Source organism: Salpingoeca rosetta (genome assembly GCF_000188695.1).
Source record: "Salpingoeca rosetta unplaced genomic scaffold supercont1.18, whole genome shotgun sequence".
Lineage (NCBI taxonomy): Eukaryota > Choanoflagellata > Craspedida > Salpingoecidae > Salpingoeca > Salpingoeca rosetta.
The window spans coordinates 1361740-1383217 of record NW_004754916.1 but is presented as its reverse complement, the minus strand read 5'-3'; the positions used below and the strand labels follow the sequence as shown (position 1 = coordinate 1383217).

General features: G+C 55.3%; 5 protein-coding genes and 1 non-coding gene across 6 annotated transcripts in view; 2 read left to right on the top strand and 4 right to left on the bottom strand.

The window, feature by feature from the left end:
• Positions 1 to 6681: 6681 nt before the first annotated feature.
• On the bottom strand, positions 6682 to 7563 carry PTSG_12474 (uncharacterized protein; the record flags this gene model as incomplete). Its single annotated transcript, XM_004992037.1, has 3 exons — positions 6682 to 6734; positions 7006 to 7191; positions 7523 to 7563. Coding segments are annotated over 3 exons (280 nt in total), but the record flags the coding sequence as incomplete, so codon positions are not given.
• A 26-nt stretch (positions 7564 to 7589) lies between these two features.
• On the bottom strand, positions 7590 to 8151 carry PTSG_12473 (uncharacterized protein; the record flags this gene model as incomplete). The annotated part of the gene is made up of 2 exons (XM_004992036.1): positions 8012 to 8151; positions 7590 to 7784 (listed from the first exon to the last, which is right to left on the bottom strand). The coding sequence occupies exons 1-2, from the start codon at positions 8057 to 8059 to the stop codon at positions 7590 to 7592; spliced, it is 243 nt and encodes an 80-aa protein (XP_004992093.1). The 5' UTR covers positions 8060 to 8151.
• A 609-nt stretch (positions 8152 to 8760) lies between these two features.
• Positions 8761 to 10327, top strand: PTSG_06699 (uncharacterized protein; the record flags this gene model as incomplete). Its single annotated transcript, XM_004992035.1, has 5 exons — positions 8761 to 8799; positions 9015 to 9110; positions 9354 to 9396; positions 9617 to 9728; positions 10153 to 10327. 5 exons carry the CDS (start codon positions 8761 to 8763, stop codon positions 10325 to 10327), a joined length of 465 nt encoding a protein of 154 aa, XP_004992092.1.
• A 2889-nt stretch (positions 10328 to 13216) lies between these two features.
• PTSG_20019 lies at positions 13217 to 13330 on the top strand. Its single transcript, XR_001137154.1, has one exon. It is a non-coding gene; the product is annotated as a 5S ribosomal RNA (ribosomal RNA).
• An 825-nt stretch (positions 13331 to 14155) lies between these two features.
• Positions 14156 to 15559, bottom strand: PTSG_06698 (uncharacterized protein; the record flags this gene model as incomplete). The annotated part of the gene is made up of 1 exon (XM_004992034.1): positions 14156 to 15559. Exon 1 carries the CDS (start codon positions 15449 to 15451, stop codon positions 14156 to 14158), a length of 1296 nt encoding a protein of 431 aa, XP_004992091.1. The 5' UTR covers positions 15452 to 15559.
• A 340-nt stretch (positions 15560 to 15899) lies between these two features.
• The window catches only part of PTSG_06697 (uncharacterized protein), a gene marked incomplete at its 3' end in the record, with an annotated part of 22414 nt that continues 16835 nt past the window's right edge, over positions 15900 to 21478 (bottom strand). Inside the window, exons 9-17 of the mRNA XM_004992033.1 lie at positions 19778 to 21212; positions 19396 to 19486; positions 19105 to 19233; positions 17848 to 18804; positions 17478 to 17640; positions 17170 to 17274; positions 16924 to 17025; positions 16274 to 16770; positions 15900 to 16038 (exon numbers count right to left, since the gene is read on the bottom strand). Of these exons, the coding sequence (XP_004992090.1) occupies positions 15900 to 16038; positions 16274 to 16770; positions 16924 to 17025; positions 17170 to 17274; positions 17478 to 17640; positions 17848 to 18804; positions 19105 to 19233; positions 19396 to 19486; positions 19778 to 21212 (3618 nt within the window). The remainder of the gene's footprint in view (positions 16039 to 16273; positions 16771 to 16923; positions 17026 to 17169; positions 17275 to 17477; positions 17641 to 17847; positions 18805 to 19104; positions 19234 to 19395; positions 19487 to 19777; positions 21213 to 21478) is intronic.

Sequence of the window (21478 nt, the reverse complement as noted above, 5' to 3'; positions counted from 1 at the left end):
ATGCAGATATGCACAATGTGTGTGCTGTTCTCAGTGAGTGCCAGTGACAACAACCTGCTCTGCCAACAAAACACACACCACCATTGTTTCGCATGTGCTTGCATGTGCATGTGTGTGTGTGCAAACAACGCAACGTTGCTCACACAACACACACAAAAACACACAAATACAATGGCGGCACGTGCCTTTCAGCAGCATGCAGTGCGCATGGCTCTCTTTCGAAACAACACACAACACTGTTTCGCATCAAATGTACTTCATCCACGCATGTGTGCGTGCCCAAAATCATCATCGTGCTCACAGCACAGTTTGCCTCCACTCATGATAGAGTGTTGCTCAAGGAACCCTCTCAAGAAGAACAATCCACACCGCGATCACGGCGGGATTGCCTCCTGCATGCGCAAGCTTGGTATCATCAAGGACAGTCGCCACCTGCCGCTGTTCAAAAACAACAGACAGACAGCGCCCGCCCTCTATCAGAGATCACAGCAGATAAACACACTTCCATGTGCCTTGCCGTCACTCCGCCAGCGGCTTGCAACTTGCTTCAACATCATAGACTTTTGGCTCAACACCAGCAATCCATGCAAAGCTTTGCTTGCTCTCGCGCGCAATACTTCATCGACCCGCATGTCACAGCGGGCTGCGTCTTGCCTCAAAAGGCAACCACAGCCACACCCACAACACACAGCTGACAACGTTTTGTTTTTCACTGTGCCACATCCACGTGTGCAGCAAAGCAACTGCCAGCCATTCCCCAACACACAAACACATGTTGGCTCATCGCCCTTTTCCCAACGCACAGCTACACACACAAGGAAAATGCATGCCCATTCATGCGCACACACGTCATCTACGCGCCAGGCACATCGCTGTGCCCGGGTCTCAATGCACCATGCGTGCAGGCTTGCTTCCTGCGTCTCGCTGCGTCACATCACACAAGAATGTGAATGTGAGGAGAGAAGAACAATCAAGAGCCAACAATGCGTGTTCGTATGAGAAGAAATGTCCAGCGCTTCACATTGTCACACTCAGAGGAAGCTGAACAATCAGCTCGCCCTCTTTCCGCAAACACAGTCGTTGCTCGCCACAAGCGCATGTTGTGTATTGCTTTGCTTCTGCGAAGCAGATGATGCGTTTGCTCATGCGAGTGACCACAAGAACACACATGGGGACACGAGCAATCGCTTGCTCGCCTCCCCGCATGTGCCTCATCACACCTACACACAATGCTCACGCATCACACACATAAACGATCACACACTGACACGCGCCCGTGCTGTTCTCATTGCATGTGCTGTGCATGCATGCGTGCTCGTGCAAGCTTTGCTCACAACACACATAAGAGTGTCGCTTCGCTTTGCCTGCACTCACACACACACTTCACACACACACAAATGAAGAGAGAGGTCGCTCAGAACACAGCAGATCCAAGACCCAAGAAGAAAGAGAAGTTGTAGCTGCAAGGGCGCAGACGCGGCTTTTCGTGCCCGCAAGCAGTCCTGCTCAGCGACATTCGCCTTGCTCTCTTGCTTGCGCCTCTACTCAGCGGCTCTTTGCCTTTGCCTTCTCTTTACCTTTTTTGTCTTGCTCATTTGCATCCTTCCTCTCATGTATGCCAATCCATCGAGCGGCAGCTGTTTGAACCGCTGCTTTGCCCTCCTGCACTTTGCCTGCAGGCACCGCAATCTAGATTCAGTGATTCTGCTAGATCTAGATTTGTGACTGGATCTAGCGAGTGCGCACAGCTTCACTGCATCAAGATTCTTCACACTGCTCACACCCAAAAATACCCTGGCCCGTGACCAACCACTGCTTGCATGCATGCACTTGCACTAGCGTACGCTGCACGCTGCACAGCTGCACTGGTGCATCGCGATGCAGTGTTCAGACACTACTCGTCACAGCTTTGGGCTTTTTTTGTGTCACATGATCGCACTTTTTCTGCACCCCCTTTTTGACTTCACCGCGCCAGTCTCCCTACTCCGGTGATCAAGTGAGCAAACGAGCAAACGTCACTGTACCATGCTATGCGCTGCAGCAACAGGCACACGACCACGTAGCTGGCTTGCAGGCACACGTGCACGCGAGCACACTGCGCTGTATGCACTTCTACTTGCCTGCAGGCACGCTGCACTGAAGCAAGAAGGAGCACAGCAGAGGAACTGCGGAGTAGAGAAGCAAGGATGGATTCGTTTCCATGTGATTGGACAAGAGACAAGCAAGCACGCAGAGAACGACGAGGAGCAGCGCAAGGGACACGTTTGCATGTGTGTGTGCATGCATTTGTGTGTAGCTGTTGCCTGCAGGCACGGGAACGTGTTTCTGATTAAAGTGGATTGGATGAGTAGCAATCCTCTGCTCACTGCAAGCACACTTGCATGTGATTGTGCAGTGCTGCTGTGTTGCTTGCAAGAACTCGTACCTTCTCCTACTTGCTTTGGATTCACTTGACCACATCCCTCTACCCACTGCTGTGTTGCTTGCAAGCACTCACAACTTCTCCTGCTTGCATTGGATTCACTCCACAACATCCGTCTACTTACTCGCAAACGCTCACAACTTCTCCTGCTTCCAATTGGATTCCACTCCACCACCCTCTACTCACTGTTGGGTTCACTTGCAAACACTCACAATATCCCTTGCTTGCATTGGATTCACTACACTACACTCCTCTATTCACTCGCAAACACTCACAACTTCTCCTACTCCCATTGGATTCACACTCGTCTACTCACTGCAGACACTTCGTGTGTACGCTTGCTTGCTCTGTGCATGTTGCTCGCAAGCACCCACAACTTCCCTTGCTTCCACCTTGTTCACTTCACAACACTCCTCCACTCACTCGCCATTGTGTCACAGCATCACCCACCATGCCTGCACGCACCTGCAATCGACCTTTTATCAATCCACACCATCACTCACACACCGCTCTGTCACCCCATCACCACTTCACGCCACACGACTTTACTCGGCAGAATCGCCTCGCTCCTTGTATTCACGCTCCAACATCCCCTGCGCTTCCTCTCTCGCCCCCAGCAGCAATATGTTCAGGTGCGTAAGAAGCTCGCTGCGATCATCTTCTCCTCTTCCCACTTCACCTTCTCTCGACGTGCATGCGTGCTACTGCTTGCAATGTTTGTGCTTCTACTCCCTTTGCTCCATCTCCACAACACAACACAACACAACACAATCACAACACACATCCATGCATGTGCCGCCTTGTCCCTTTGTCTCACCCTTCACTCACTTGCGCCTTTCCCTCTTCCCTTTGCCTTTCCACATTCCATGTGTTCCATTGTTGATTTGCACTTGCTGCCACATGCTTCATTCAGCCTTGTCTCTCTCCCTCTCTTCCATCCACTCACCGCCACACAGTACCTATCCTCACAACATCACACATTCGTCACTTCATTTCACGCAACACAGCACCACCACACAACCCGCTGTGTGCATTCGTGCTTCTCTTCGTCCTTTCCTTCACCACCTTGTCACCACAAGCCTTGTTTGTCCATTTCACCTGCGTTCCACCACCCCTCCTGTCTTGTTTCAATTCTTGCCACTGCTGCGGTTGTTTCCATGCGCTTGCATGCCTTCCCTTGTCCCTGTTCACTACTTTGTGCTGCCACTCCTTCCCTTTCCCCTTCCCATACCCTTTCCTGTCTCGTTCATGTTTCATGCTGCATGTGTTACAGCACATCATAAACCCATCAAGCCCACACTGCCGCCTTCTTCACCACCATCCCTGTTCACATTCATCACCACCAGTCGCTGCCATCATCGCTCGCTTCATCCTTTCCCCACACTCCCACGTTCAAAGTAGGTGCTGCTTTCCTCACCTGCATGCAACACCCACTCCACAGCCACACGCCCAGCTCACCACCAATCCAATCATGTCACAACATCACAGCAACCGTGTCGACTTCACTGCAACCACCAACACCCAGCCACCAGCACCACCACCACACGATGCACACGGCTGCACATGCGTGTTGCATTGTATGTTTCCACTTCACTTCAGCAACACGACAGCAAGCAAGCAAACACACAGACACACGTGGCAGGAACAAGCGAGAAAGCATCCCCATATCAACTGCAATCAACACACACACAACACACACAACAAGCGACAGCTCCATGCTGCGCCACACCGCTTCACTCCCCCCATCAACCGCCATCATCACCTTCCACCAACAACAACAACAGCAGCAGCAGCAGTGTGCATGCTGTGGCAAGAGAGAACAGAGAGAGAAATGGAAAGGGAGGGAGGAAGGCAGAGGGATACAAGGAGAGAGACGTGCCCGCTGTCAACAACAACATGACACAACACGACACAACTCACACACAACACAACACCACCCGCTCATGCTCCCCTCCTTCTCCAACAAGGTGCGTGGTCTATGGCAGCCCCACGTCTTTCTTGCTTGTCCTGTGCCCTTGCTTGCTCGTGTCCTTGCTTGGTTGTGCGTGCCTTGCCATGGGTTCCAACAAACAGCCTGCACTTCCCCTGCACAAGCGTCCATGTGCTTGTGTGTGTGCATGTGCGTGTGTGTGTGGGGATGACAAAGAGGGAAGAGGGAAGGGAGCAGAAGAAGAAGAAAAGGGGAGATGGGCGGTGCGTGAGCAGAGACGATGGTGACGGGCGCACACGACGTGGTTGTGGTGAACACACACACACACAGACACACAGAAGCAGCATCGCACAACAGACACAACAAACACAAACAGGGGGGAAACGAGAGCAGCAACAGTGATGCAACACACACATGCACACACACACGCACCAAGGGAAGGACATCAGCCAGCCAGCGTCATCCAACACCCCTTGCATCCACTGGTCCATCCATACAGCAATGGTGGTGGCAGCAGGAGAGGGAGAGGGGGAGGAGAGGAAGGGGGAGGAAGAAGAGTGTGCAGTGCCTTGCTTGCCTTGCCTGCCTGTGTGGAGATGTGTGTCTGCACACCCGCTCACTGTCTGTGTGTGTGCGTGTGTGTCACCATCCATACAAGCACATGTGTGAGACAAAGGGAAGAAAGCAGCCACCATACACACACACACACTGTGTGAATCACAAGCAGACACAGCATGAGCGACATGCACACAGTCACACACATGCAAGTGCAACGCACCGTGAGGTAGGCGTCAGATTGCCAGTCAGCGTGTGTGTGCGTGTATTCACACACTCACGTGTGGGTCGATGCAGCCTATCATCCCTCTCTGTGTGCGTGAGCCAAATACATCCACAGCAGCAGGAGTGCGTGTGAGATCACAACACCCACCACAGCCACGTCCACCTCTCCATCAACAAACACACAATCACACACAAACACCCGCACAGCGGTCAAACCAACTGACAGAACTCACCCAAACTCACGGTGCCAGCGTGTCGTGGGCCTGTGCATTACATATGTCAGCCTCACCGACCGTGGGCAACGCCTTGCATGCCTTTGGCCCTGCACACATCCATGGTGTGGGCGCTGCTGTGCGTGTTGTCTGTTTGCACCTGTGCACCATCAGACCATCACCCACCACACCCCACACAATCCATGGAACCAAACGAGACCACCCACAACAGGACCGCCAGTGAGTGCCCGTCACAACGCACACCCTCTCCCTCCTCTCCACCAGCCACGCACACGCACACGAACAACGCAACCCACCACCTCCCACTCAAACACACACGCACACACGCACCTTGATTCACGTTTTCGCCTGTCGCTTGTCGCTTGTCTTGTTGGTCTTGTTGATTCGTGTTTGGGCGATTTGTGGAAGATGCCACAAATAATCGCCCACTGCTGCGTTTGTGCGGCAACTGCTTTTGCTTTTGCTTGTTGAAGGGCGGACTTGCTTTGCTTGGTTGCTTTGCTTGGTTGGTTGGTTGGTTGGTTTCAATGAGACAAGAAGCAGAAGGAGAAGAAGAAGAAGGGGAACAACACTGTGTGTGTGAATGCAACGCAGGTTCACATGCCTTGCAGCCTGAGGAGGGAAGGGGAGAAGGGGAGAAGAAAGGGGGGATGGAAAAGAAGAAGAAACAAACACACACACACACACACACACACACACACACACACACACAGAGCTGTGGACAGCATGCGCACCCTCTCCTCTCCTCTCTTCTTCTCCTCCTTCTCCTCCTCCTTCTCACAGTCACAACAGACAACCACCAGCCACACAAAGGGCTGGAAGAGAAAACAAACAAGGCAGCAGCCACCCAGCCAGATCGCCATGGAAGAAAGAGGCGAGGCGATGGAGGGGGGGGGGGAAAGGAGAACACCGTCAATCAACACACACGCACACACATCTGTTGGGAGCCCCACGTCTTGTGTCCTTGCTTCCCCTCTTCCTTTCCTTGGCCTGGGTTGAGTTGGGTTGGTTGAGGTGGCACAGCTCGCCATGGCGTGTCATGCCTGGATGCGTGGGCATGGGTGTTGGATGTGGATGGGCTCCTCTCTCTGCGTGTGTGTGAAAAGGAAGGGTTGGAGGGAAACAGTGGAAGGGGTGGCAGCAGCAGAGAGGAGGAGGAAGAAGGAAAAGAAGCAAGGGGAGGGGGTGGATGTGAGCATGTCACGCATGAATGAACAATAACAGCACATGGGGTGAGATGAAGGTGATGTGCTTGGTGTTGTGTGTTGTGTGTGATGGCACAAGGACAAAAAGGTCACACACACACACACACACACCTCGTCGTCGATCAACGCATCTTCCCGACATATGCGCACACGCGCACGCACATCTGCAGTCACACACACACACGCAGTCAGACATGGCATTGCAGAGTGAGACAGCGCACCACGCACACCCATACACAGCAATGCAACACAACCACCACAACCACCACCACAACGACAACATCTCTCCCCTCTCCCCATCTCCATCCCCAAAATGCACTGTCACATGGCCAGATACACAACCGAGGCGGTGATGGTGGCCATGATGAACGCCTTCCTCCCACTTCCCCCCGAACCCCTTCCACCAAAAACACGCACACCATTGCGTGCCCTCACCTCGTGCATCGTGTCGCTGTCGGCGTGATTGATGGCGCTGCGCACATGTACACGCACGCACGCACACATCGCTGTGTATGTGTCCCAGTTGAGATGAGCAACGGAGGGAGAGATATGGGCGACATGACACGATGGCCAGTCAACCCCAGCCAATCCAATCCGGCATCCACCGCCGTGTGTTGCCTGCTGCAGTCATCATCACAACCACACAATCACAAGCACAGGTGCAAGGAAAAGGAATGAGCCGCTGATATGTGTGTGCCATTGTCATGCGATACCACCACCACACGACATCACGTGCATGGATGTGCACACGCACTCCCCATCCCCCAACCAACATCATCGCCCTCTTATCACTTCCCCTCCCTCTCCCTCCTTTCGCTCTGCACTCCCACGTCGCCTCATCACCACCACCACCATCACCACCATCAGCGTGTCACTTCCCTCCTTCCCCTGCTTCCCACCACTCCACACAACACAGCCCACCAACCAACCAACCGCCAACAATCATCCTCACCTGTGCTTGATGCAGCTTACCAGCCAGCCGATGTGCCACATCGAAGAGCCAACAAATGGAACCGCAATCACACGCCACGGCCACCTTCGTCACCGCTGATGGAGCAGAAAGAGGAGATGAAGGGGGAAGAGCGGTGGGCACGGGCCGTGTCCTTCCTTGTCTTCACCGGTGCAGCCCCAAACACGGCGCACAGCGCACAGGCACACGCACGGCCATCATCACAGCAGCCACCAGCAGCAGCGAGCCAGCCTGCCCTGCGTGCCTGTGAGGCAAGAAGAAACCAACCAGAGACGAACAACAATGACCGGCGATGGTGAGGACATGAAAGGAGGGACACAAGGGACCACGCATGGGAATATGCAGCATGATGTGGGCGGGTGCATCACCTATACACAAGAACAACGAAGCAAGCACCCAAGCAAGCAAGCAGGCAGGCACAAAATATCACCACCATCACAACATCCACATCCACTACAGCTGCTGCAATACCTGTGTTGGTCGCTGTCTCGAGCACGCCTCAACAGCGCCACATCGCATGGGGAAGGCTGATGATGACGACACAGAGCAAAGGCGATTGGTTGGAAAAAGAAGAAGGGGATTCGGTTGGGGAAACCCACACACGTCCGCCTGCAGCCACGCACGGACACGCACACGCACATGTGAGTTGTGTGATTGATTCATGTGAGACACACGTCAGTGCCACCACCCCACAGCCAATGTCTGCTTTGATGTGTTGGCATGCATGTGTACACGCGTGCGTATGTGTACTACCACCCCATCACCACACACACACACACGCACACACACACACACACACACACACACACACACACACACACACACACACACACACACACAGCCCCAGCGTCTCACCTCGTGCCTTCTTTTCTCACACATTTGTGTGTGCGTGTATCGCCCTGCTCGTGTCATGAGGGCTTGGGAACAGAACGGCCACCGTCCTGTGCAAATCACATGCATGTGCACATGCGCAAGCACAAAGAACCAAATTAGCACGAATCACACCACGCAGTGAGCCAGCATGGCAGAAACAAACCACATCCACCTTCCTTTTGTCACATTCACATCACCCCACATCACCACCTGTGCACGCACATTCCAAACACAGATACACACCACCACCACCACCACCACCACAAGCATCACACCTGCACATGCGTGTGCGTACGCAAGTCCACATCCACCACAAATCACTCACCACCATCATCATCATCATCGTCATGCGAGGCAACGGCACATCGACGCACATTACACCCCCTGTACGTGTGCGTGTGGAGAAAGAGGTGAGTTGGCACAGAATCAGGCTGTCAACGACAACAAAACCCATTGCCACCACCAACAGACCCAACGACATCCAACCAGCACCGCACAATCACACCCGCATACATGCTGATGTTCACACCCAACACATCACACACCACTCACGTCACCACAACCACCGCCATTCATCTCACCTCCACATTCACGGTCGCAGCCGCTGCTGTTGGTGACCAATGACGAGGAGGACGAGGAGGAGCAGGAGATGGACAAGAGGCAGAGGGCCAGTTCATCCACAATGCAGCCACATCAGGTACTGCTGTTGCTGATGGTGAAAACGGTGAAAACAAACGGCCCCTTGCCACGCCGTGTCCATTGCTCGCTCGCTCGGCTGTTTGGTTGGTCGGTTGGATGGGGACGGGATGCATGGCCCTGTGTCCAAATCAATCGAAAAAAAAGGGGGAAGAAAAGACACATGAGTGGACAGAACGGACAAGGAAAGAGGGAGGCGAAGAAGGGAACACAACATGTCAACCAACACACACACACATCTCAGTCGCCCTTCTCACCTCCATCACTCGTCATCGTCATCGTCGTTGGTTCCACCGCTCCATGCGCCTCTTCAACGCTGTGATTCGTGTGTGCACACACAAGAAGAGGAGAATGCGGGTGGTGAGGTTGACAGCGAAGCATCATCAATCACACGCCATCCCCATCCAACCACCCGCATTGACACACAATTACACACATACATGTTGTCCCCACTCACCACCACGACACACACACACACACACACACACATGCTCACCTCTTCATCAGAGCGGCTGACACGTGCAATGTCTGCCTCACGCCAGATTGGAGCTGGTGTTGGCCGGAGTGTGATGGCGGCTGTGCAGTCGATGGCGATGATGGCGATGACAGCCGAGCTGAGGTGGAAGAGAGGAAAAGGGGAGAGAATTGGGGAAGGTTGATGTTGGGGATGATGTGTCGTTCATGGCGGCTGCTTTCCCCTCCTCTGATGTGGCCCTGGCGCCCATGCAACCAACACACAACGACAAGACACAACGGCATCATCACACACAAGGCACAGGCATGGCATGTGAGCACAGCAGGCGTGTTCACCTTCCTGCTCCCTCCTCTGCTTTCCTCCACCTCGCCCCACCACACACACATACACACACACGCACATGACTGCGTCGCTGTTGTTGCATGTGCCCACCATGACCATGGACGTGTGTGTTCACAGCTGCTCCTCCCAATTCATCATGTGTGTGCACCGCCCATCATCCGCCAACGATCCTCACGCAGTCGCTCCCTACAGCCGCAAACACACACATGCACACATTGCATGTGAGTTGCACAGCTACACTGCTGCACCAGGCACAGCAGCAACAACACCAACACATGCGCCATGTGCCAACCAAAGCAGCCATGATGGGCTCACCTTGCTCACGCATATGGGAACACTGCGTGAGCACAGCAGCGACAGCCGAATCAGAGGAGTTGCACCAGCAGCAGCCGGCATGCTAGCCCGCTTCCATCATCAACATCCTGATGTGTGCTGGTACCTCAGCACCTGTGCATGTGTGCGTGGTTACAGGGAATGTGGATGGGAACACAACACAATGGGCACAGAGCAAGCCATCATGTCAGCACAGCTGAACGAGTGAGTGACATCACATTCACACGTGTGCGTGTGTGTGCGTGTGTGTCGATGTGTGTGTCCATCATCCCCCCATCAACCCCTCTTCCTCTTGTTCGCTTCACCACATCCACACACACACACACACACACACACACACACACACACACACACACACACACACACACACACACACACACACACACACAACCAACCACTCATCACCACCCACATACCATATGTGAGGCGAGTCAAGTATCCTCGACATTTCCCTCATCCTGCTGCCTGTGCGTGTGCATCGCCTGTAAGTGTGTGGTTGTGTGCGAGCACCAGCATGGTGAGTGAGTGGGAGGGAAGAGGGAGCATGAATATGTGCGCAGCTACACTGCTGCCACTGCTGGTGTTGTGCGTGCATGTAGGTGTGTGAAGAAGAAAGGGGAGGGAGAAAACAGAAAACAGAAGGCAAGGAACAAGACATGCTGCACCCCATCCATCCATCCATCCCTCTTCCTCACCACCACACACCACCGTCCTCTGTCACCAGCCAGCCACACCACACCCCACCACACTCACCCAGCATCCCCCATCCCACCTCATCCATCCATCCACTCCGTTTCCCTCTTCTTCTCGGCTGTTCCAGCCGAAAGTGCAACTTGTGCTGTCGCCACCTGTTCCCAGCAGGCAGCCAGCTGCTGCCAGGCAGTGGGCGATGGGTTGGTTGGTTGGTTGGTTGGAGGGATGTGCTCAGCAGCAAGTGGTGGTGGTGGTGGTGCATTCTCTGCTGCTGCTGCTGCATTGGCGGTAGAGGGTGTTGGCTGCTGCTGCTGCTGCTGCTGTTGTGATGGCCGTCAGGGAGGGCGAGAAAGAGCGGGGAAGAAGAACAGCGACTGCAAGGTGGAGAATGTGCAGGTGTGCAGCCAGTTGTGCGTGTGAGAACGACGAATGAGACAGCGCATCACGCAAGGCAAAACAGGCAGCCGCACGACACACATGCATGCACATTGATGTGGGACAACAAGGGGAGAAACAGCAGCAACAGAGACAGCGACCACAAAACACGCACACTGGTGCTGTGCGCAGCACACACACGTGCAGTGATGCACTCACGTTGCTCATCGCTTGCTTGCTTGTGGTGTGGTGTTGGTGTTGCTGTTTCCACAATCGCACAAGCGTGGCTGGATGGTCATTACATGGCAGCGCCCGTCTGTTCATCCCACCAGAGCAGTGGTGGTTGATGGAGGGGGAGGGGGTGACAGCTGCTGGCTCAAGGCCCTCTGTGTGGCGACAGCAGAAAGAAGGAAGGGGAAACGAGCACGTGTGGAGGGTGGTGGTGATGGTGTTGAGGAGGGAGAGGGAAGGAGGTGAGCAAAGACACAAGAAGATGAGGCGGTGATGATGGCGTGTGTGGTGGGTGGAGAAGAGAACACGCACGTCAACACACACACACACACACACACACACCTGTCTGGGTGATGCAGTGGCTCGATCACCATTCATCCGGCAGCACGCAGTCATTGTTGGTTGGTGAGGGTTGCCCACTGCCTCACGCATCAGCCAGCACCTGCTGCTGCTGCTGTTGATGATGATGTAATCCATCCATCTGCACGCACCATCACAAACAAGCAAGCAACAGCAGCAACAGCATTGAGCAGCGTGTCACAGACAGAGAAATGAGGAAGAGAAAGAAGGATGAGAAGAAACACAACCCGTGCACACACACACACACACACACACACACATACACATTGGCTGTGATGTTGGTTGATGCCATTTCCCCCCTCTCTCCCATGTGTGTGCTGCTCACTGGATGAGAGGTTGCATGATCCATTCTCAGGGTGGCCGCTGCATGACGGTGGCTGATGGCAGCTGTTCTGTCACCACACAACGGTGAGCAAGTGCGTGTGTGAGTGTGAGTGTGTGCATTTGTGAGTGCCACACGCTGCGGTGTGTGTTGGTTGTGATCCACACAACCATGTACGGATGCGTGGATGGATGGTGGTCCACATGTGTGTGTGCACGGTGACAGCGTGCGCTGTGTTGTTGTTGTTGTTGATGATGATGATGGTGGTTGTTGCTGTGTGCAGTGTGCAACGAGAAGAAGATGAAGAGGAGCACGGAGTGGGAGGAAGAAGTGGGTGCACTCAATCTCACCCTCACCTGTCAATGGATGGGTCATTCATGTGGTCGTTGGTTGGTTGGTTGGTTGGTTGTGCGTGATTCATCACAGGAGAAGAAAATGGACAACGATGGATGGATGGATGGATGGAAGGGAGAAGGGAAGGAGAAGCGGGGAGAGACGGTGCGCACACCCTCCCTGTGCATGTGTGTGTGTGTGTGTGTGTGTGTGTGAATGCGTCAGCGAGGACGACAAAGGGAAGGAAGGAAGGAGGGAAGGAAGGAAGGAACGTGGCACGCACAACCACCAATGTGTGTGTGTGTGTGTGCGTGCACGAACCAATGACACATCCCCATCTCACCCCACTTCATCTCACCTCACCTCACCTCAACTCACCTCACCTGCCTGTCAGCAGCGACGACGACGACCATGGTCACCATCACCATTCCCACCATCATCACCATCACACCAGCTGCTGCGCAGAAGAAGAATGAAACAACGGCGAGTGGGTTGGTTGGTTGGTTGGTTGGAAAGCAGAATCGGTTGTTTGCTCGTTTCTGCTTGCTGCTGCTGGGTGTGGGATTTTCCTCTTCCTCTTCTTCTTGCTTGCTGCTTGCTGGCTCTGCCTTTATAAATTGCTCGTCTTACTCTTCTGTCGGCAACGTTCATACCAACGGGATCACGCCCGCTCTCGTCCGATCGCGGAAGCTAAGCCCGTTTGGGCCCGTTCAGTACTGCCGTGGGTGACCAGGCGGGAATCACGGGTGATGTTGCTCTCTTCTTCTTTTTTTTCTCTCTCTTCTATATCTGCTGTGGTGCTGCTGCTGTGGCGCTTGCTATCTCTCCTTCACTCCCCTCTTCTCTTCGGTTTACCTCTTGTTGTGCTTCTTCTTTGCTTGCTGACTTGCTTGCTTCCACTTGGGGGTGAAGAGGTGGTGGCGTGTGTTGGCTCACCTCCCCTCTTCCCTCTTGTTGCTTGTCTTCAGCGTAGCTTTGCTTCACACACACACACACACACACACACACACACACACACACACACACACACACACACACACACACACACACACACACGCTCACACACACACACGCTCACACACACACACACACACACACACACACACACTGCCTGGCTGACATCGTGTCATCTCAACGCGTTTACTTCCATGCAGTCACACACGCACGCACACACACACACACATACACACACACACACGCACACACGCACGCACGCATCTCTCTGTCTGTGTAACGATGCCTTGAATGGCCGGAACAAACAGTGGCAACGAGAAGCCAAACGCAGGTTGGTTGCCCGACCGTCACGTGAGGGACGAAACCCAAGAACAAGGCAGGCGAGAACACGCCACGGATTCGAACACACACACTGACACACACTGACACACAACGCACACACACACACACATACACACACACTAACACACACTCACAGACTCACAGACACACAGACACACAACACACACACACAGACACACAGACACACACACAGACACACACAGACACACACAACACACACATACACACACATACACACAACACACACATACACATAACGCACACACACAGACACACAGCTCAAGTATCACAGGGCAACGAAGCAAAAGGGATCGAGGACGAGGGCGGTGTGGTGGTCGTGGGGCAGCATGTAGATGTTGCCGTTTGGTGCGGCAACAGCGCCATTCCACTTGTACTCGACTGAAGAGACGGAGATGGACGTGATGTCAGTCGTGTTTGTGCTGGTGTTGATGATGAGGCTCGAGGAGGCGCTGTGCGGGGTGGCAAAGATGTATGGGCCGCTGGGGGCAAGGACGGCGCCAACCCACTTGTTGGGCGCGGACGACAGGTCGCCAAGCGTGGTGGTGTCAACGGCATTTGTTGCGGGGTCGATGACGAGCACGGATTTGGCGTTGAACGGAATGCCGTAGACCTTGCCGTTGCTGCCGAGCACGGCGGAGACCCACTTGTACTCGTCGGAGGAGAGGCCTTTGATGGTAGTTGTGTCTGCGGTGTCGGTGGTCGGGTCCACGATGAGAACCGCGCGCTCGCTGGCTGGCACCGCATAGATTTTGCCGTTGTCTGCAAGGACGGCGCCGAACCATTTGTTGTCACCGGAACGCACGCTGATGGTTGTGGCCTGGTCCGTCTCCGTGTCAATCACCAGCACAGCGTCAGCGTTGTCGGGCACGGCGTAGATGTTGCCGTTTGGAGCAAGCACGGCGTCCTCCCACTTGTCTTGACCGGAGACGAAGCCCTTGATGGAGGTCGTGTCCACCGTCTTGGTTTCCGGGTCGATGATGAGCACTGATGTGGCATCCTGCGGCACACAGTAGATCTTGCCGTTTGGCGCGACTGCTGCGCCTGTCCACTTGTTTTCGGCCGAGCCAACGTCGGTGATGGACGTCAGGTCGACTGTGTTGGTGCGTGGGTCGATGATTGGCACGATGGATGAGCTGTACGGGCTTCCATACACCTTGCCATTGTGTGCCAGGACTGTGGAGCGCCACTTGGCGGCGTCATCGCCGAGGCCGTCAATGGTCGTCTCGTCCACACCGCCGTCGCCACGCCTGAGGCACGTCAGCACGCGGTTCATCCTCTCTGCTTGCTGGCGCAGCTCCAGCATCTCCTGCGCTACGTCCACCCCATTCAACAGCACGCGCGTGGTCAGCGGGTCGGTTGTGTTCACGTGCAAGTTGCCCCAGTCGTCCTCCTTCATCGTCGCTGCCTGTGTTTCGAGCATGCCCCACCAGCAGCAGCACACGGCGAGCACCACCGCCATAGCCGCCATCATATCCCCGCCGGAGCTTCGGCGTGTGTTGGTGGGCTTGGTGGGCTTGGTGGGCTCGGTGGGCAGCATCCCTGTCGTCCTGGCCACTCGCATCCTTCTTCTGGCCTGTCTGCGTTCCTGGTGCGTGCAAGCAAGCAAGAGCAGCAGCGCAAAGCGCAAAATGCCACAATTGGCAAGGTATGTGCAATTGGCAAGGTTGCGTTGTGCAAACTGGCTGGGCTGCTTGCTTGGCGATTGGATTGTGTTGTGAGATGTGACTGTCATGGCGTGGCGGTATGGTGCTGGGGTGTGGCATTTACGTCGTTGAACGTGAACTCAATCGCGAATGTGAAGACATATCAGTTAAACGGTAAATGAAAAGAGCAAAAGTGCATGAAGGGGTTGGCGAATCAAATCCACACAGACACACACACACACACACATACACACACACACACACACATACACACACACACACACATACACACACACACATACACACACACACACACACACACACACACACACACACACACACACAGGCGAAGGCACGCAACGCGTGCTACAGGAAGAGCTTCAGCACAGTTGTGCTGTAGTTGCGGCAAACGGCACAGGGCCGGCCCGCCCGAAAGTGCTCGGCACATTCTGCACAGTACAAGTGGCCACAAGGCACGAGCGCGTGGTCCAATGTCGCGCCATCCCTGCACACAACGCAACATTGATCAAATTAGCCACCAAAGCACGCAGTCAGCCATTCATCATACCCACCCAACACACACACACACACACACACACGCACGCACACACAGACACAGACACAACACAGACACAGACGCAGACACAGACACAGACACACACACACACACACACACACACACACACACACACACACACACACACACACACACACACACACACACACACACACACACACACCCTGGGCCTTCAAGGCAGACGGGGCAGGTGGTTGTGCCATGTCGTTGCTGTAACTGGAGCTGTTCCTGCTGCGTCTCCAGCTCAGCAACCCGCCGACGCAGCTTCTCGTTCTCGTCCTCCACGTTGATGGCTTGATTGAACAGGTCAAACTCCTGTTCGGTGGCCCGCACGTTCCGTTGTCGCATCAGATCCTTCACCAGCAACACAAACTCCGACGTGTCTTGATTGCCACGTGCACCGCTCGTGATGGAGGCCGCTGGCGTGTTCCCCACATCGTGGCCGGCTCCTGTGTCAGGCGCGCTCACTCCATCCTCGCCAAACTTGGTCGAGAACACCTGGACCTCCGTGGGCAGCATGCGCTGCAGCTGCCCGCCAATGTCCACGGTGAGCGCGGGCACCGCCTGTACGGCATCGCCGCTCTCCAGTTCACGCGCGGGAATTGGGGCACGTGTGACCCGAGCGTACACAAAGTGCTCGTCCTTTCGAACAGCAATCATCTGCGGCCAATGCAAGGCAGAGTGTGAGCAGGAAGACGTTGCGGGCACTGACACATGCTGTGCATGTCTGTAAAACGAAATTGAAGCCAAAGCCAGCGGAATGACACAACCACACACACACACACACACGAACACACACAGACACATGCACACCTCGCCAAAGTAGAAATCGTGTTCATCGCTCGATTTGAGCTGCGCAGCGTCGATATCCAACAAACGGTGGCCCGGCACGGCGCGTCCGAAATGCGAGCCGTCCTGGCGATGGTGCGCACGCGCGATCCGTCACGTGTGAGGAGAAGGAAAAAATGGGATACGCTGTCATAACCACTTCCAACACACACGCACACACACACACACACACACACATTCACACACACACACACACACACACACACACACCTGCGATGGGATCATGCCGAGGTGATGGGCGATTTCGGTGCACTGCTCAGGCGTAGTTGCCCGCAGCAACGGACCGATAGCAAGGCCACTTCCTGGTGTCAACGACTGGTGTTAAAGCAAGCAATGACAAGTAGTGAGTCACGCGAGGGAGTTAGGAGTGGGGTTGACAACAAGCCGCCTTTGGTCAAACAAACCGATGCATCCAAGACATACATCGTGACAAGGGTGGTGAAAATGCACAACGACAGCCCCCCCCCACTTCCCCCCTGCCATCTCCTCAGGAAGAACACGTGTGTGCTCACGCTCACCTCAGCAAGGCATCTGGCAGCGAGCTCGTAGGGGTCAGCAATGGCACATGCGCTGGCTGTGACCCAGATGGTCTTTGTTGCCTGATCAAGAAAGTATGGCAGTTCGTGTCCACCTCTGCGCACATCCACAGGGTGCGATGACGATGGCAGTCGCACCTCACATCTGCGTAACAGACAGTACACCAGTCCATGTGTGAGCATGAGCTTGTCTCAAATGCAACCACCAAGCACCACAAACGTCGCGCACGCAAGAACCACACACACACGTAATGCAAACACACACACACACACACGCACACATAAACGTCGCGCACGCAAGAACCACACACACACACACACGTAATGCAAACACACACACACACAAACTGACTTGAATTCGATGTGGTCTGTCTCCTGGACCGTAAGGCTGGAGAGCATGGCGAGAACACGCAACGACTGCCCAGGCACAACGTCGCCGTGGTGGCGGTACACCAGCGTCTCAATGACACGTGCGTGGTCCTCCGTGATGCGGAAACGCTGCACCCTGCCGCCTCCGCTGTCACCATCATCGCAACTGCTGGGGCGCGCGCGCACTTTGGTGTGGCAAATGTCGCTGAGGAACGGAATGTCAAGCGGGCGGCACAGGATTTCCGGCACCACATGCGACGTGGCCACGAGCCTTGCCTTGGACAGGTCCACGCGCGTGAGCAGGTGCGGATTGTCTGCAAAGACGAGCTGGTTGATGGGCACCAGGACCGACGACGCGCTCGGCAAGCGCAGGTTGGGGAGGTCGCGGGTTTCTGCTGCAGACAGCGCCACCATGTGCTGCACCACAGTCACCACGCCCACGAGCTGGTTTGGCGTCAACACGCGCCCGCGGCTCGAAGCCGCAATCGCCTCCACCGCGCTGGCCAGCCCTTGTACCGTCACGCGGTCTTCCACGCCAATGGCCGTCAGCAGTGTCTTGAATCTGCTGTACTCGCGCGGAACCTCATGCACAAACGGCGCCAGCTTGCGCTCGCATTGCCAGTAGGCACGCTGGGCGGGCACAAGCTGGCTGTTGCACGGGAGAAGTGGGAGGCGCTTCAGCTGCGAGACGATGTCGCGCGACAGGTGCCCATCGTTCGAATCCATCATGGCTTGGAAGTGCTCCAGGCAGGCAACCACCACGTCCTTTTGGTCCCGCCATGGCAGATGGCTCATGGGCAGGCGAGCGAGCTGTTGAACAATCGTCTCTGGCGGCGGCGGCGACTTGATGCCCAGCAGCTGGCGAACTGTCTGCGGTGGCGTGTGGTCCTCCTCCAGCACAGGCACCACGAGTCCAGCAAGCCTCTCATCGCTCTTCAAGCTGTAGCGTGCGTGTGCGTGTGTGCATCCGTGAATGAGCATCAGAGAATGTGTTTGTGCGTGTACGAGTGTGTGTATGCGTGTGTGTGGGTGCATAGATATGTGTACGTATATGGGTTGGTAGAGCAACGGGCACATCCAGGCAAACGAATATTAACTGATGCCTGGTGACCCGATAACAGCCACCAAAACCACACACACACACACACACACACACACACACACACACACACACACACACACACACACACACACACACACACACACACACACACACACACATACACACACACCAACGCACCAGCAGTCCCGATAGTTGCAGATGGTTGCTGTTCCTTGTGAATCGGTCGCAAACACAAAGCGGCGCGTCCTCAGTTCAGACCAGGCTGCACGCGTCAAATCACGAGCCGTAGCCGCCCACGCTGATAACCTAAACCAAGCAAGCAAGCGCGTCGTCCCGTCAGTACCAGAGAGGCTGCACACACACACACACACACACACACACACACACACACACACACACACACACACACAACAACACACACACACACACAACAACACACCCCAAGTTCGGGCGGGTCTTTGCTATTACAAGGGGGACGCAATCTGTGTGCGCTGCGCGAGGGAACGAGAGGCCAATTGGGACTTTACAGCGCAGCCCGTCAGGCGGCCCTTCAGATTCACTGGTCAAGGTTGCGTTAACCAAGATGAGAATTGGGTGGCACCGTTCGCGACACACACACACACACACACACACACACACACACACACACACACACACACACACACAAAAGCCATACACGCACACACAAAAGCCATACACGCACACACACATCCGCACATGCACACACACACAAAAGCCATACACGCACACACGCACGCACACACACACACATACACACACGCACACAAACGGACAGCCAAGCAATAGACCCACAGCCCTGCCCTCGCTCAAAACCAAACGCACGCTTGACTGAGTTGGATGCAGACGTCTCGGTCAGGCACGTCGCCACTGCCCACCGCTTCATCGTTCTCCTCGCCTTCGTCTCCCTCCTCAGGAGCGTCAGTGCCTTGAACCCCAAACCTGTTCCACCAGTCGTGGACAATGATGCACAGATGCATATTGGTCTGTGGGCCGTCGTCAATGAGCGCGCCTGCTGTCTGCAGCAGCGGCTGCCAGCGCTGGAGCGGGTACGTGTCAGCACACATGGTGCCAGCCGGTGCCAACCGACACGCAAGCTGCACCTTGTCGCTTGGTGAATCGGGGTGCATGAGCTCATTCGCCCGGCGGTAATCGCCCTGCGCCGTCTTAAAGCAGGGCGCAGACTGCAATCGCTCAACAAACGTTGACGCGTTCGCTCGGCAGGCGTCCCACTCGCCCAGGGCCTGGTCCATGATGGTGTGCTGTTCGTCGTGGCCCAGCGCCTCAAACTGCGGCGCAATGCGATACTCCAACAGACTGGGCAGCGATTGCATCTCCATGTCGAGCAGGTCATACAGCTGCTGAGCCCGAGCATCATGGGCCACCAGGACTCCGGCATCGTCGGCGAGCTGTGCCGCGCGCGTCTCTGCACTCGCGACACCGGCAGCCTCGGCAGCACTCAGCAACGTGTCGGCACAGCTCTTGAAGATGTGCAGCTGCTTCAGCCCGTCCAGGCTGGCGCTCGTGTTCTGTAGTGAATGCGCAACGCGGCACAAGTGCTGGTACAGCACGTCGCACTCGGCCGAGTGTTGCTCGCATCGGTCACGCGAGAGCTGCTGCAACGCGTGGCAGGCGGCGAGCCGATCCACAACATACTCCGCCCAGGCCGCTGTCTCGTGCTCCGTTGTTTGTGCGGGGGCGGGTCTTCCGAACAGCATGGATGGGGCACGCTGGTCACCGGCATCATCCACAAAGACGTCATCGCCCAACACGTGCACTCCACACACAATGTTGAGCGCAGCAACAAGCTCACTGGGCATGGTTGAAGCGTGTTCAAGCACCGTGCTGCGTGCGCTCAGCGGCAACACCACGTTGTCTTGTGTCGGAAGGATGACAAAGTCGTTGAGGGGATGTACCCATTCTTCCACAAGCGTGTCCTGTTCCACTTCCGTTCGCGATTGAGCCGCGCGTTGACGGTTGACGTACGTGACCGTGCATCCGTTGATGTGATGCACCAGCAGCTTGAGGCCGGGGAGGATGCGCTGCACTGTTTCTTGCTCCTCGCGGTCCAGGGTGTCCACGTCAGCCTCGGTTCCGCGCCACAGCCACATTGGCATTTGTTGGCGCAGCAGCACAGCCAACAGCGCTGGTGTCAGCGTTTCATGTACATCATATCCCGCTGGGAATGAAGTCACTGCTTGCCCCAGCTCTTGGGAAAAAGTTTCATGGAGCCAGTTCATCGGAAACCCAAACGCAGCAGCCACAGCCTAATCCAGCATACGCACGTCAGTGAGTGAGTGAGTGAGTGAGTGAGTGGGTGGGTGGGTGTGTATGTGGGTTAGGGGAGCGGGAAGCGCAAGGCTGCACAAATTGGCATCGTTCTGTGAATGCCATGAACGTTCAGCACAAACCTGGTACATCACCAGTCCCCCATCTCCACCCCGCTTCACACACACACACACACACACACACACACACACACACACACACACACACACACACACAACAACAACACACACACACACACACACAC